The sequence below is a fragment of the Tachysurus vachellii genome, chromosome 21, assembly GCF_030014155.1.
Source record: "Tachysurus vachellii isolate PV-2020 chromosome 21, HZAU_Pvac_v1, whole genome shotgun sequence".
In the NCBI taxonomy this organism is placed as follows: domain Eukaryota; kingdom Metazoa; phylum Chordata; class Actinopteri; order Siluriformes; family Bagridae; genus Tachysurus; species Tachysurus vachellii.
This window is the reverse complement of record NC_083480.1, coordinates 16,735,104-16,752,603: the sequence shown is the minus strand read 5'-3', so window position 1 is coordinate 16,752,603 and position 17,500 is coordinate 16,735,104. Positions and strand designations below refer to the sequence as shown.

The window sequence follows — 17,500 nt, the reverse complement described above, 5'->3', positions numbered from 1 at the left end:
ACACCATAAGGAAGGATGATGGCACTAAAGCAGGAATTGCCCGGTATAAGACAATATCTTCAATATTTATAATAATTAAGATTTAATATATTTCCAGATTAATGATGTGAAAATAAACTTTTATTCTAATCTTTAATATTTTTTTAATTAAACTGAATATGTTTAAAATAACACAATAATAATAATAATAATAATAATAATAATAATAATAATAATAATAATAATAATAATAATAATAATAACAATAACAATAGTAATAATAATAACAATTATTATTACTATTGTTATTGTTATTATTATTATTATTATTATTATTATTATTATTATTAAATACCTTAAAGGGAAGAAGCATAAAGTTGGAAATGATAAAATTAGAAATAAACTGATTTTTTTCTTTTTTTCAGTATTATTTATTTGTTTTTATCTATTCTTTTTTGTTATATTAAATGTATAATAATTAAGTTTCAATAAGAATCATGTGAAATCTATCTATCTATTGTGTGTGTGTCTTTGTGTTTGTAAGTCTTTGTGTGTGTATGTGTGTGTGTGTATGTGCGTGTGTGTATGTGTGTGTGTATGTATGTCTGTGTGTATATATCTATGTGTGTGTATGTGTATATCTGTGTGTTTGTATATCTGTGTGTGTGTGTGTGTGTGTGCGTGTGTGTGTGTAACATCATTAACATCATCCATTGTATCACCAGTTAAACCTAACAGGAACTTCCTCCAGTGTCTCCTGATTCCTCCCCTGATGCCATCAGCTCTGTTGTAGAAGTGAAAGGAAACTTGAAGAAGTTTAATCATAAATATTATGTAAGAAATGACGATCAGCGTAACTTCACATGTGGGTTAAAGACTTTCTGACAGCTCAGTAGACTAGGGGATGAAGATGGACACAGACGAGTGTCAGGAATACTCTCTCACTTACACACACACACACACACACACACACACACATTTCATTTCTTTTTTTTTCATTTGATGCGTATTTAATTAAATGAGGACAGGAACAACAGCTTAACAACAACAACAATAACAAGAAAAATAGAGGTGTGTGTGTGTGTGTGTGTGTGTGTGTGTGTGTGTGTGTGTGTGTGTGTGTGTGTGTGTGTGATGAGAAATCACTGCCACTCTTACAGCAAGCTTCTGACTGATGTTCATGACTTTAGGCCATAAAAGTGTATTTGTTTGTGTGTTGTTGTTCTGCACATATCCGTGTCCCTGAGTGCCCAGCTAAGCAGATAACCGTGTCTGGCAGAATGAGGCCACTCTGATCAAACTCTGTACATATCACACACACACATGCACACACACACACACACACACACACACACACACACACACACACACACACAAAGGTTGGAACAGGTAGATAGAATTGTAGCTCCCTGAAGGAAACCTGTATGTACATGTGTGTGTATGTGTGTGTGCTGATCTCAGCTGTGTTTATAGAGGTTCTAATGTTCTTTGTGTGTGAGTGCTTGTGTGTGTGTGTGTGTGTGTGTGTGTGTGTGTGCTGATCTCAGCTGTATTTATAGAGGCTTTGATGCACTATAGATGCGTGTCTGTGTGTACGCACTGATCTCGGCTGTATCTATAGAAGCTTTGATGCTCTTCGTGTGTGTGTGTGTGTGTGTGTGTGTGTGTGTGTGTGTGTGTGTGTGTGTGTGTGTGTGTGTGTGTGTGTTTTATGGCATGCTGCAGGCAGAAGGAACATCACACTAGGGGGAAAGCAGTGGAGAAGCGGAGCACGGTTCCTCACTCAGCCACTGTTTCCCTTTTATTTAGAGTCTGAAATTAAAACTAATTACTTCACCCACAAGCACTTTAAAGGCACAACTCTGTGTGTGTGTGTGTGTTTGTGTGTGTGTGTGTGATAAATCCCACAGTGTCATTCTGTTACAGACACATAATCAACAACAGTGTGGTGCGGTGAGCTGCAGCGAGACCTTTTACACTGTTTATTTGTTTATAGTTGTAGTAAATGTTCTGGAACATTCCTCAGACCAGTTGCTCCTCCCTTCTGTACCAGCCCCGGTTACTATAGAAACCAGAGTGTATCAGAACACTCTGTATATAAAATACTGTACATTTCCAGCTTCTGTGGTGTATCAGATGCCATGCCATGTCTAGGGAGAGATGGAGGGATGGAGAGATGACAGGAAAAGAGAAAAGATGAAAGCGGGTGTTACGGAGTGTCAAGAAGAACAGACAGGAAGTTGATCTCAGGTGATTTCCTGTGTGATCTTGTCACACTCAGGGGAGCTGGTGACAGCCAGAGCTGAGCTCATTCTCCTGAAGGGCTGAAATGAGCAGGGACAGAGTCATCAAACACACACACACAAACACACACACAAACACACACAAACACACACACACAGATCATACACACACACACAAACACACACACAAACACACACACACAAACACTGATCATACACACACACACACAAACACACACACACAACCACTGATCATACATACACACACAGATCATACACACACACACAGATCATACACACACACACACACACACACACACACACTGATCATACACACACACACACACACACACACACTGATCATACAAACACACACACACGCATACACACACACACACACTGATCATACGCACACACACACACACACACACACACACTTATCATACACACACACACTGATCATACGCACACACACACTCACACACTGATCATACGCACACACACACATACACACACTGATCATACACACACACAAACACACACACACACACACACACACACACACACAGCCTAATAGTTATAATAGATTGCAGCCTAATAGATTATAATAGATTGCAGCCTAATAGTTATAATAATCTGATATTAATCTGAAAAAGAACAAACTGATCCTGATATTTCTTTCACTTAAGCGTTTCCTCCGTTACCTCTGTAACGCTAGACGCTGCGGCAGCACTTTAGTCCTAGAATCCACTCACTTTAACACCTCCATCATCATCATCATCATCATCATCATCATCATCATCATCTCCTCGTAGAGCGTTAACTACCCGAGCCAAACCTCAGCCTGGACCTCGGTCCTCGTGTATCTGTGTTGCATTCTGGGACGTCTCATTTACGCAACCTCTCCGGACAACAGGAAAAGAAGTTTATGATCTTCTTTCTGTTCTTCTCTTCAACTCATCTTCATCCGATCTACAATAACAGTGTCCTCATGTGACGTTGTGGGGACTCGAGAAACACAGCAACGAGTTTTCCTTTAACACACTCGAGACACGTCTGGAGCAGCTGCTGCTCTCTCGTTTCTTTTTATTCTCTGTTTTCATGTCTCTCCATCACTGTCTCTCACCGTGCCGTGATCTCTCTCTCTCTCTCACTCTCTCTCTCTCTCTCTCTCTCTCTCTCTCTCACTCTTTTCTTTCTTCTCCTCTCGGCTTATTTTGTAGCTCTGAAGCAATAATCAGACGTCGTGACACACAGCTCATTACAGGCCTCTCTCGTGCCTGATCTACTGCAGACTCTCGCCGCTGCCTTTGTGCTAAAGCGGCTCCTGCGTGATGCTCAGAATGAATATCTCGCCCACACCGTCTTGCGTTAGCCGGAGAACGCCGCGCCGCCGAGTAGCGCCGGAGTCAATCGAACCTGATGCTGTTCAGCGGAGAAAGAATCCTCTGTGCTTTTGATATGTTTTTTTTTTTTAAATAGACTTAGACGTCTCTGCGCTACTCCGTGTGAAAGCAGTTAGAAATTAAAGAACCCATAACGTACAGAACGAGCGTGTTAATACGAACCCGGGACCGTCAGAGCTGCTGTTATTGAAGACGATCTCAACACCTTTTTGACCAATTAGATTTTAGCAGCGGCATGGAAACGCTCTGGAAGTTTCACACGTTGACTTTGGAATCCTCTGTAACGATAACGAGCCGTTTTGTTTCCTCCGACGATCTTAACGAGAGAGGAAGATGACAGTGAGAAAAAGTGTGTCTAGAAATGGATCAAATCTGTTTTGCACTTTTATTAATAAATAAAAATTGTTCGTTACAGCCTGCTGTTACAGAATACAAAATAATAATCCCACTAACTCACACTTCCTTCTTTTCACTTTTTCATTTTTTTAATTTTTTTTTTTTTAAATATTCTGAAATAAAGTTGCAGCGTTTAGCGCGAAAGTCAGAGCCGCCGCTGTTGTGTCATATCAGCCTGGAGCAGAAGGAGCAGCCTTCAGTGCTGTCACCTTTAAGTCCGCTCTGAATGTTTACCGTACAACATCGTCTCCGACGCAGAGCTGTCATGTTAATGATCTGCACTGCAGCGTTCCGACGTGCGCCAGAGAAAATATAAGCACTCAAACAGCACAGATACAATACAGCCAGAAGCTAATCCACTATCTGCTGAGGATTACACATAAATCACACACACACACACACACACACACACACACACACACACACACACACACACACAAAGTTAGAGAGAGATGAGAGTGTTCTGTTCCCCAGCTTCCACTCACGTGGTTTTCTGCTCCCTCAATCATCTGCTGTATTTTAAGTAAAGTGTGAAACGCGGCTCGCTGCCGCTTTAAGAGCCGCGAATCGTGTCGGACGTTTAGAGACGAAATTCCGAGCTCTGGTCCTGCGCCGGACTCCTCACTTCCTGATCAATCCAACCTGATCTATTAATGTTGGATTAAATTGTACATTTACATTGACATTATGTGGATGATTACTGCGGTTTCTGTACAATTGTCCATCACGTGGCTCAAACCCCCCCCTCAGTCAATTTTCACACTATCTAGTAATAGAGTGGGGGGACACGGTGGCTTAGTGGTTAGCACGTTCGCCTCACACCTCCAGGGTTGGGGGTTCGAGTCCCGCCTCCGCCTTGTGTGTGTGGAGTTTGCATGTTCTCCCCGTGCCTTGGGGGTTTCCTCCGGGTACTCCGGTTTCCTCCCCCGGTCCAAAGACATGCATGGTAGGTTGATTGGCATCTCTGGAAAATTGTCCGTAGTGTGTGATTGCGTGAGTGAATGAGAGAGTGTGTGTGTGTTCCCTGCGATGGGTTGGCACTCCGTCCAGGGTGTATCCTGCCTTGATGCCCGATGATGCCTGAGATAGGCACAGGCTCCCCGTGACCCGAGGTAGTTCGGATAAGCGGTAGAAGATGAGTGAGAGTGACTGAGAGAGTGAGAGTGTTGGAAAAAATATGTCAGTGTCGTAACGTCCAGACTGGATGAAGTCACTTATTTCCTGTGTGAAGTCAAATAATCTCCTTTATTCCACACTCATAGCTCAGAGAGAGTTCTTTCAGATTGTATCTGCTGTAGAGGATTGTCAGAGGGTCAAGTTTCGTTGTGATGTGACGTGACATACGGCTAAGTACGGTGACCCATACTCAGAATTCATTCTCTGCATTTAAACCCATCCAAACTGCACACACACAGCAGTGAACACACACACACTGTGAACACACACCCGGAGCAGTGGGCAGCCATTTATGGGGGGGCACCTCAGTTCAAGGACACCTCAGTCGTGGTATTGCCGGACCAAGACTCGAACCCACAACCTTACCAGGAAAACGTCCCCCCAGCATGATGCCGCTACCATCATGCTTCATGACGGATCCTTGTGGCCTGACGGTTCGAGTGTTTACCATATGCCGCCACCACCGTGCTTCACAGTGGATCACAAAGTTCTTTTTTTTATTACATGATCATACCACCATCATGATTCTCGGTGGATCATTTTGGCCCGACAGTTACATTTTAATCACTTGATGCTGCCACCACCATGTTTCACACCGGACGGATCCTTATGCCCCAACACTTAAATTTTTGTTTCATCAGACTGACAGGGGATCACGGCTTCAGAATTCCTAATAATCTCTTGTAAACTTGTCTTCACTCCACTCCTGGAGTAGAGGCTTATTTCTACGTAACAGTATTGCTGGTCATGGTGATGTAGGACTCTCTCTGAGGTGGATGCACATATTTAGTACCTGTTGCCTTCAGGTCCTTCACCAGTTCCTTTGTTGTCTCGGGATGAGGTTTGTTGATTTGTGCATCTTTCCTGAATGGCACAGGGTTAGGATTAGGGTTAGGGTTAGTGGCCCGGAGATTTTCAAGATTTGTACTATTACTCTTGTTTGTACAGATTCTCCTAATACTTCCAGTTGTTGAACTTGTTTCTAAAGAGAAATCAAACATGTGGAGGTCCAGAGGTCTTGGATGAGTTGCTTTGATTCTTCCATTGTGGGCTAATAGTCACTGGTTCTACAGGTGCCCTCTCAGCTAACACCTGATGACTCCAAATGACCAATCAGAAAACATTACATCAATTTCTGGAATCTGTTTAAACAGACACTCACTCACTCACTCATCTTCTACCACTTATCCGAACTACCTCGGGTCACGGGGAGCCTGTGCCTATCTCAGGCGTCATCGGGCATCAAGGCAGGATACACCCTGGACGAAGTGCCAACCCATCACAGGGCACACACACACTCTCATTCACACACTACGGACAATTTTCCAGAGATGCCAATCAACCTACCATGCATGTCTTTGGACCGGGGGAGGAAACCCCCGAGGCATGGGGAGAACATGCAAACTCCACACACACAAGGTGGAGACGGGAATCGAACCCCCAACCCTGGAGGTGTGAGGTGAACGTGCTAACCACTACGCCACCGTGCCCCCCGACTCAGCTTGCTGTGTGAAAAGAGAAATAAATCAACCGGTCTCTTAAACCAAGGAAGCAGATCAGTGGCGTGTTTAATGCGGTCGCGTAAAGACTTCGGTTCTGTTCGGGAAAAGTCCCACAGAGTCGCTGTGTTGCTGCTCGTCCAGAGCGGCGCTGCTTTATAGATCAGTTATGTAGATATCACAATAGGAGCTTTGTGAGCTTATTTACATCTCTGCCCGGGTTATTTGTCAAATGTGACAGGAATGCTCGTAGGAGTTCAGAAGCACCATTGTGTTCCTTTGATCGCACGTATTCCGACGTGAAAGACCATTACTAGACCAGAAAACACTCGCCGTCTGACATAATCACAAATCACGAGCTGATCGTTAAGCTTTTACAGAAATTTCTCCTGCACTGGAACAGGCATTGGATGCAAACGCCACTCGAGAGGCTAAAGCTCTCTCTCTCTCTCTCTCTCTCTCTCTCTCTCTCTCTTTCATTATTCCGCTAATCTGATTCATACGCTTGCACAGATCAGGGGACGACGGCGCTACACTCTGACACACATGGCAACATCAGTCTGCGCAGCCCTAATTGTCCTTTTTTCCCAAATTTGCATATCATTAGATTAAATTTACCGGTGACTTGTCATAGCTTTGTCTGGTAAAACAATGATTTTGACGATAGCGAGCGTAGCGCGAACCTCCCACGCTCGGATAGGTAATGACGCACGCGCAGATGGAGACGCTAATGATATTTCATGGTACGTCTGATGAATTCCAAAAGGAAAAGTCTGATCATTTTATCAATTTGACACGTGATTAGTTCGGAGAGGGCCGAGAGGCTAACGAATGAATAATAACGCGAGTCTTTGCCTTTTTTTTTACAAGGATTTGGCGCCATTTCGACCGAGTTTAGCCAAATGTTAAGCAGCAGAATGTAGATGTAACTTTTAAAATGTTTAAAACGTTTTACTCGAGGAGCTCAACATCTGCTTTCAGATTTATTTCTCCAACAAAAGATCTTGTTAGCAAAACCTAGAGAACTAGTTAGTTCATTATTAGTGATTAGTCCCAGACAAATCCCAGACATCACGTCTACAGTGTCAGCTGGTTTTAACACCCAGGAAGGTTAAATATATATTTGTCCTCTTTTTTTCTGCTAAGATCAGACTGCTTTTAAATATTGAAGACAGCTCAGATTGTCATGACTCCAGCCAATCAGGTGTCAGTTTAGAGACAAGTATAAAGAACTGCATGCTGGGAAAGTCAGCAATGGTAATAAATAAAACACACACTGATCTATGAGACAGTGATATTACAGCCACTCACTCTCTCTATCTGTCTCACACTCTGTTTGTCTCTCTGCTCTCTCTATCTGTCTCACTATCTGTCTGTCTCACTGCTCACTCTCTCTATCTGTCTCACTATCTGTCTGTCTCTCTGCTCACTCTCTCTGTCTCACTCTCTGTCTGTCTCTCTGCTCTCTCTCTCTATCTGTCTCACTATCTGTCTGTCTCTCTGCTCACTCTCTCACTATCTGTCTGTCTCTTTGCTCGCTCTCTCTATCTGTCTCACTCTCTATCTGTCTCTTTGCTCACTCTATCTGTCTCAATATTTGCCTGTCTCTCTGCTCACTCTCTCTGTCTCACTATCTGTCTGTCTCTCTGCTCACTCTCTCTGTCTGTCTCACTCTCTATCTGTCTCTCTACTCATCTGCTCACTCTCTCACTATCTGTCTGTCTCTCTGCTCTCTCTCTCTATCTGTCTCACTCTGTATCTGTCTCTCTGCTCACTCTATCTCTCTCTCCTCACTCTCTCTGTCTCACTATCTCTCTGCTCTCTCTCTATCTGTCTCTCTGCTCACTCTCTCTGTCTCACTATCTGTCTGTCTCACTGATCACTCTCTCTGTCTCACTCTCTGTCTGTCTCTCTGCTCTCTCTCTCTATCTGTCTCACTCTATCTGTCTCTCTGCTCACTCTATCTGTCTGTCTCACTGCTCACTCTATCTATCTATCTCATTCTCTGCTCTCTCTATCTATCTCACCCTCTATCTATCTCTCTGCTCACTATCTCTACCTGTCTGCCTCTCTGTCTGTCTCTCTGCTCACTCTCTCTATCTATCTCACTCTCTGCTAACTCTCTCTACCTGTCTCACATCTGTCTGCATCTGTCTCACTCTCTGACTATATTTGTCTCTCTGTCTCATTTTCTGTATCTGTTTCTTTCTGTCTGACTCTGTAATTTTCTCTCTCTCTCTCTCTCTCTCTCTCTCTCTCTCTCTATTCCTCCTTTTGTTTTTTTTCTCTCTTTATCTCTCAACCTGAGAGCAAGCTGACCACAAACTGACCAGCCACCACTTAATGGTCAGGCATACAGCCACATTTACCTACTATCCCATTAAGCACTAATGCAGTATAGCCACACACACACACACACACACACACAGAGAGAGAGAGAGAGAGAGAGAGAACAAACTAGAGCATCCTCAGGAAGGTCACAATGGAAATAATTATGTTCTTTTTTTACATTTACACATTTTTCTCACCCCCAGAAATTAGCATGAGTTTTGGTCACCGTTACTATAGAAACAGCTGTTCCAGGGACAGCAGACGCTCCACATAAACACATTATAAATCTTGTAGTTTTCTGTAAGGGGGGCACGGTGGCTTAGTGGTTAGCACGTTTGCCTAACACCTCCAGGGTCGGGTTCGATTCCCGCTTCCACCTTGTATGTGTGGAGTTTGCATGTTCTCCCCGTGCCTCGGGGGTTTCCTCCGGGTACTCCGGTTTCCTCCCCCGGCCCAAAGACATGCATGGTAGGTTGATTGGCATCTCTGGAAAATTGTCCCTAGTGAATGAGTGTGTGTGTGTGTGTGAACCCGTTTGACTCTCTGTGTCACGTTCAGTCTGTCTTGCTCTCTCTCTCTCTCCCCACTTTGTGCTGTACCTCTGCTTTACCTCTCCTGTGGCTGCTCGAAGCCCGTGCTGTATTCCCTGTATAAGAACCGCAGTAAAGCTTGTGTAACGGCTCATCACTGATCTTTCATTTTTCTTTGCTACAGATTTGTAATATTAATTTGTTTAATGGTCCTTGTTTGTTTTACACAGCTGTAACACCTTTGTCCTGTTGCACCAGTTCCTGTCCCTGTGACTGAAACACGATCTGAACAAACTGCCCTTTCACCTTCGTACCATTTCAGGATGAAATAATATTCTCACTAATAGAACAGAAAAATCTTGATCTTATCTCCTGGAGCATGTGAGACAGACGTATAGCGGTCGGACCCGGATGAACACCTCAGCTAATGCTAAACAAATAGATAATAATGATTGCTGTGATTATAATAATGATCCAGCAGAAGCAGATAATTAGGTTATTTGTCTGGGATCACGGCTGCCTCTAAATGAATAGTCGGAATGAGGAGTTTTATTAGACGGGAGACGAGAGCGGCGAACGCTTCATAGTCTCTTTATCCGTTTGTTCGCCGTCAACCGTCAACCATCCTCAGCGACATGTTACGTTTCCGTCCATTAGACGACTAGCAGCAATGTTGATAATGACGGATACGATCTGTGCGAAAGGTCAGTCCCGACACGAGCTCGACCTCGAGAGCCCAAACTCTCCTCTATGAGAAGCGGCAGCACCACCCAGACCACCGAGACCCCTGGCTTTCTCTCTCAGTCTGTCTCGTTCTCTCTCTTTTTATCTGTGAGGACCACAGGAGAGCCATTGTGCAGAGTGCAGACAGAGGCAGGATCAAAAGAGACGGGTTCTGAAAGACATTTTTTCTTATTAACAGCTACAAAAGCAGCAGAAAAACAGACCTCATGTGGCCTGCGCAGGAGGGGACGGCCGTGTGTTTTTGCCCATTAGTGCCAGAGAGAGAGAGAGAGAGAGAAAGCAACAGAGAGAGAGAGAGAGAGTCTGGGAACATCTCCATCTGTTTGCATCTATGCCTGTTGTACATTTAGAGGTGTTGACGTGTTCGGTGTCTCTAAAAAGTATCAGTATAAAAGACGGAATTAACACAAATCCGCTCTCTGTTAAGCTTTGGGGGGCAATTATTTATGCTCACATAGTCTCTCTCTCTGCTTTTCCCCTTAGAAAGCGTCATGACAGCTAATCAATACATCGTTCTTCTGCCTGATCATCTTGATCCATTAACAAAACACTTCTATCCTGATGGGCGTGGTCTCTTTCACGATGGCTCCGCCCCCCGTTCGCCGAGGCACTGATACAGATGAAAAGTGTCTTGTGATTTAATGACTGTAGGATTTATACAGAACGTTTATTATATAGAACCAGCAGATGAACCGCTTTGATCCAACAGGTCAAGGTCACATCAAGGACAAACGTCTTTAATGCCTTCCTTCATGTTTGAGGCTTATACATCAGAAACAAGAAGAAATTCACCTGTTGGCTCTAGAGACGTCCCAAAAATATACCAAATACACAGCAAATCCCATGAGCCAATCAGCATGTGACTATGGAATGATTGACACTTCTGTAGGTGAACGTTCCAATATCTTACATTAGTATCGATTTGTCTGGTGTTCTTGTCTCCATAGCAACAACATTTCTGTTTTTTGTTTTTATCGTCTTACTGTATTTTTACTTTCGGAATGTCTTAGCCTGAGGGACACACACACACACACACACACACACACAAACACAAACACACACACACACACTTATAGACTCACACACATACATGCACCCATAAACACACACACACACACACACAAACACCCATAAACACACACACACACACACACATACAAACACACAGGCATTCCACACCTTAACACACACACATACACACACTCTGTCTCTCTGATGCTGAGCTTTTGCAAGTCAGTGTGATGTAAATGTCATGACTGTGAGGCCTGAAGTCTCTGCAGCGTCGTGGTAACGTGTTACATTCATTCCTGTCACTGACACACACTCTGGAGTGAAGTGATAGTGCCACAGATCTAAAATCACAGCGCTGATTCAGTACTTTGAAGAAAACACACTTTGTGTTTTTGTGTGTGTGTGTGTGTGTGTGTGTCACTCCTGCACCATTAATCACATAATGCCACTCATTTCCACACCACTGTTTATTTCTGCCATTTTCATCTCTCTCTCTCTCTCTCTCTCTCTCTCTCTCTCTCTCTCTCTCTCTCTCTTTCTTTCTCTCTCTCTCCCTCTCTTTCTCTCTGGGGACCGTGGGCTGAGCCGTGCCACAGGAGAGGAGAGTAAATATCAGAGAAGGTCAGGGGGAGGAGAGAGGAGGAGAGCAGAGGGTGGATGGAGGGATGGAAAGGGGCATGACGGAGGACAGCAGCTTGACTGGTGATGGACAGAATGACTGAAAAGAGTAAAAAAGAGAAATGAAAATAGATACAAGTGGAGCTGCTCGGAAATATTTGCTTATTAAAAAACTTACAAAATAGTCACATATTTTTTACTGTACTAAATTTATTTATATTAATTATTATTAATTAGACCTGATATTTATTATTATTTTTTTTAACACACATTTTTTTTTTACTAATTGACCTTGACGGAGGTTTTTTTTTGTAATGAAGAAATAAAACGTTATTATATTTATATATTTATTTAGATTTTTTTAATATAAATATTATTATGTTAATAAACATAATATTATGTTTGGGGTCACCACAGCGGATCACACGGACCACATGATTCTGTACAGGCTAATGATGAGGTGTATGTGTGTGTGTGTGTGTGTGTGTGTGTGTGTGTTATGTATATAACATAAATAATATTATATAATAATATTAAACTCAGGGCCTCCTGCTTCCCGTACGATCACATTCTTTTGAATATGAACTCAATCTGTCTCTGGATCAGCAAAAACATTATGTACCATTAAGATAATCTCTCTGAGTCACAAGTACCAGCACACGTCTGTGGGGTGGACGGAAAATCTAATAAATATATATATAATATCTAAAATATATTCTATGTAAAATATAAACTCAATCTAAAATATATATTATATTTTAAAACCTTTTATATTTACATATTTATGTAGTTTTTAATTATTTTTTTTTCTTTTGCATAAAGAATTAAACTCGTGTTGCGCGGTTCCAGAAAAAGACCAAGTGACGGTGTGTTGTGATAAACTTGAGATTTACACACACACACACGCGCGCGCGCGCCTCCTCACACTTGTTGTGTGTTACATGTTTTTTACGGTCACTCACATTGATTTACGAACTCGGCCTTGATTCTTTTACGACCAATCTATTTTTCACATCTATGAGATCAATGTGCAGAGAGGGTGGAGTGCTGGGAGGATCAAAGTAAATCCTCTTAAAGAGGCACACAAACACACACACACACACACACACACACACAAACACACACACACACACTGGCTGTGTTCCCTATAAACATGCAGTACAATCTGTCAGTTGTATCAGAGACTCAGCGGGAGTCGCATTAGCTCCAATAAAGCAGTGCGTCTCCGTTCTTTTCTTCGCTTCAGCCCCGGGGGCAAGCGCGTGCTCTGACACCGACAACACACACACACACACACACACACACACACACACACACACACCCTCTTTGTGATTTATTTCATTAAGCAAATGAGATGTGTGAGAGCCTGCGGCACAAACCACTGAGTCACTGCTACTGTCCACTCTCTCTCTCTCTCTCTCTCTCTCTCTCTCTTTCTCCTCCTCATTTCCCAAGCGCATGCAAGTGTGTAAGCAAAAGTCACCCAGCGCCTCGTCTCCCGTGGCGTGTCCCGCTCCCGCACGCAGCACGTCTCCTACATCAGCAGACCCTAAACACTCTCCCCAGTGGAGGAAAAGGAAGAGGAAGAGGAAGAAACAGATAAAATGGCCGTCCTCTTTTGTCTCGACGCAGTAAAACGCCTCAGCTGCTATCTGTCGTTTAAAACGAGTGCGAGTGTGAAACGAACATCAGCGCGAGAACAAAACATTATCAACAGTCAGAACAACTAAAGAAGAATCACAGTGATGAATTAATATCAACTCTCTATCTCTTTTTCCTTTTTCTCTGCTCCCTTTTGTCCTCCTCTTTCTCTTTATCTTCCTTTCTATCTTCTCTCTCTTTTCCCCCTCTCTCTCCCCCTTTTTCTCTTTTCCCGTCTGTTTGGCTCCCTTTTTTATTTCCCTGTCTTCCTCTCTTTTTTCTTCTTCTGATTTTCTCTCACACTTTCCCTCGTTCTTCCTTATCTTCTGTCTACTTGTCTCTATTCTCTGCCTACCTCTTGTGTGCTTTCTCTTCTCCATCTATTTCTCCCTTATATTCTCTCACTCTCTCTCTCAGGTTTGTCCCTGTACGGCGGGTGTGAGTCCCGGTCTCTAAAGCTGCGGGCCTTCTTATCCCTCCATCCCACTGCTCCATCATGGCTGTAGCTCTGTGGTTGCTGTGTACCTGTGCCGTCACCCTCAGTAACATTGCCCCCTCTGCTCAAGGTGAGTACTGCGTCCTGTTCACACTGACACAGAACAACCCACTTGCCCTGCGCTCACGGACGGCCGCGTACCAACTGGCGCCATATGTGTACGATTCCCCTAAATTTGTCACGCAACGTGGGGGCAGGCTCTGTGTACAAACTCACGCCGAGCGTCTGTGAGTGTGTGTGTGTGTGTGTGTGTGTGTGTGTGTGTGTGCGTGCGCTGTAGATGTTTGTGTGAATCAGCAGGAGCGGCTTTGCTAACGGGGGTGTAGTTAAGCCTGCAGAGGGCGGAGGATCGAAGCAGGTCACAGAACCACAATGGCCGAGCGCACAGACACTAACACACCATCTGCTGAGAGAGAGAGAGAGAGAGAGAGAGAGAGAGAGAGAGAGAGATATTAATTGAGGGAGTGAAAACTTTTGTGCAGGGGCCGAAACTCCATAAAGCATTAAAGCTCTCTACATTTTCAGTCTCAGAACTCAAGAGGCAAAATCTTGACAACAAATTTCAACCAATCAGAGCAAAGAGTCTGCTGTACTCACCTGTCAGTCACCTGAAAACTTTACCAATTCTACCACTGTTCTGCTGTGTGTGTGTGTGTGTGTGTGTGTGTGCGTGTGCGTGTGTATGTGTGTGTGTCTTTGCAAGTAATCGTATCTGAAGTCTTAAATTGACCACCTTAATTTTAAATACAATACAATCTCTTATTTTTATAATTCAGGTAGTTTTTAATAATAATAAGGACCCTGATGTGTGTGTGTGTGAGAGATGAACACACTGCAGTGTGTGTGTGTGTGTGTGTGTGTGTGTGTGGAGCTGGCTCTGTCACACTGTTTGCTTGTCCAGGTGTGTTTGTGGCTGTTGCTCATGCCGAGTTTAATTTGCCAGCGCTCCTGAATTGATGTGCTGCGTTCACTGTTCCAATGGACACACTTGGCCCCTGGCATCAGACTGTTTCATCAGAGCGCACTTTATGTGTGTGTGTGTGTGTGTGTGTGTGTGTGTTTCCAGCAGTATTAATAATGCATTAATAATCAATTGTGTCTTATCAAGTGCTAACACATGCAGCCTGCAGAATTAGTGAAGCCTCAAGATGAACTACGGGATCGCTGAACACACACACACACACACACACGGATATGGACAGACTGTTAATCAGAGCATTTAAAATTTCTGTGTGTGTGTTTGTGTGAAGAAAGCGTGGCATCTTTGTCATTACAAGAGGCGTGGCCTATGTGTTTATAGTCTCAGTACAGGAGGCGTGGCCTATGTGTTTATAGTTTCAGTACAGGAGGCATGGCCTATGTGTTCGTCAGTCTCAGTACAGGAGGCGTGGCCTATGTGTTTATAGTTTCAGTACAGGAGACGTGGCCTATGTGTTTATAGTTTCAGTACAGGAGGCGTGGCCTATGTGTTCGTCAGTCTCAGTACAGGAGGCGTGGCCTATGTGTTTATAGTTTCAGTACAGGAGGCATGGCCTATGTGTTTATAGTTTCAGTACAGGAGGCATGGCCTATGTGTTCGTCAGTCTCAGTACAGGAGGCGTGGCCTATGTGTTTATAGTTTCAGTACAGTAGGCGTGGCCTATGTGTTTATAGTTTCAGTACAGGAGGCGTGGCCTATGTGTTTATAGTTTCAGTACAGGAGGCATGGCCTATGTGTTAGTCAGTCTTAATGACTTAGTCTTAGCGTCTGTAAAAGAGGCGTGGCCTGTGTGCTATTTAGTTCCAGGAAAGTGGGCGTGGCCTCTATACCTCTTGAATTAAATCAGATCTGTGAAATTAACAAATCTCTAAATCACAGCATAAAGAATTGCCATCTGTTTAGTATTCATCTCTCACACATCAGATCAGTTGACCTAGCGAGATGTCTCTACACAGACACACACACACACACACACAGTAACACGAAGGGCTTTGTGTGACCTCTGATTTCCGACACAGTTCACAGCAGGAGACTCTGCAGGCTTCTCTCCCATGATGACTGGAGTGGATGTGAGCCTCATCTGGGTCTCGTTCTTCCAACCGTTCCTGAGATGTTGACGTGTCTCTGAGCGTCACGTTCCGGATCGCCGTTATGGAAATCGGACACTACGGCGTCACCACCAGTGGCTGTGCTTCGGAGTAGAGATCATAAATACATATAGATGTAAATACTGACGTCTCTCCCTGCTGTTCTGTCTCACTTTTAAATAATCCTCATCTAATATTCTCACTGTGCGAGTGCGAGTTCTCCCCATTGTTTCTGCGCAGCCTGTAATTACAGTCGATGCTCATCAGAACCCGACGCAGGGCCTCGTCACGACGCGCTGAATGTAAACGAGACAAATCAGCAGGCGAGCAGAAGCAGACTTTACTACACAGCCGCACAGGACCAGACACTCACCTTATCAGCTGATAATACAGTGTGTGTGTGTGTGTGTGTGTGTGTGTATGTGTGTGTATGTGTATGTGCGTGTGTATGTGTGTGTGTGTATGTGTGTGTGTGTGTTTATACTGTATGTGTGTGTGTGTGTTTATATATATATATATATATATATATATATATATATATATAGTGTGTGTTTATGTGTGTGTGTGTTTATGTGTGTGTGTGTGTGTTTATATATGTGTGCGTGTGTGTGTGCGTGTGTGTGTGTTTATATGTGTGTGTGTGTGTGTTTATATATGTGTGTGCGTGTGTGTGTGTTTATATATGTGTGTGCGTGTGTGTGTGTTTATATGTGTGTGTGTGTGTTTATATGTGTGCGTGTGTGTGTGTTTACTTTATATATGTGTGTGTGTGTGTGTGTTTGTGTGTGTGTGTGTTTATATGTGTGCGTGTGTGTGTGTTTATATATGTGTGTGTGTGTGTGTGTGTTTATATGTGTGTGTGTGTGTGTGTTTATATGTGTGTGTGTGTGTTTATATGTGTGCGTGTGTGTGTGTTTATATGTGTGCGTGTGTGTTTATATGTGTGCGTGTGAGTGTGTGTGTTTATATGTGTGTGTGTGGGTGTGTGTTTATATGTGTGCGTGTGAGTGTGTGTGTTTATATGTGTGCGTGTGAGTGTGTGTGTTTATATGTGTGTGTGTGTGTGTGTGTGTGTGCGCTATCAGAAGGATCCCATTTACATATCTAACATCCTTAACATGTATAAAATCTCTCCAGATTCTTCAGATAAAATTTGCATATCATTTGATTCATCAAATTAAATGACTTCAATTTAAAGAAGTCAATTTTTTTGTTGTTGCAGTGAACGTTACGGTTGTCACTTTAGGGGCGTGGCTTATTTCTGTTTTTATTCAGATCAATATTAGTCCATAGAAGACGATCAGCACGAGTTCTGCTGCTTCGGCTTTATTTTTCTTCTTCCTGACTTTCCCTCCGTTCCGTT

At 43.4% G+C, this 17,500-nt stretch overlaps 1 protein-coding gene across 2 annotated transcripts in view; it reads left to right on the top strand.

Moving 5' to 3' along the window:
• Window positions 1-17,500, top strand: part of adgrl1a (adhesion G protein-coupled receptor L1a) — a 199,769-nt gene that overhangs the window by 60,422 nt on the left and 121,847 nt on the right. For both annotated transcript variants that reach the window (XM_060897411.1, XM_060897409.1), the window contains exon 2: window positions 13,992-14,140. In XM_060897411.1, the coding sequence (XP_060753394.1) occupies window positions 14,071-14,140 (70 nt within the window). In that variant the 5' untranslated portion in view covers window positions 13,992-14,070. The remainder of the gene's footprint in view (window positions 1-13,991; window positions 14,141-17,500) is intronic.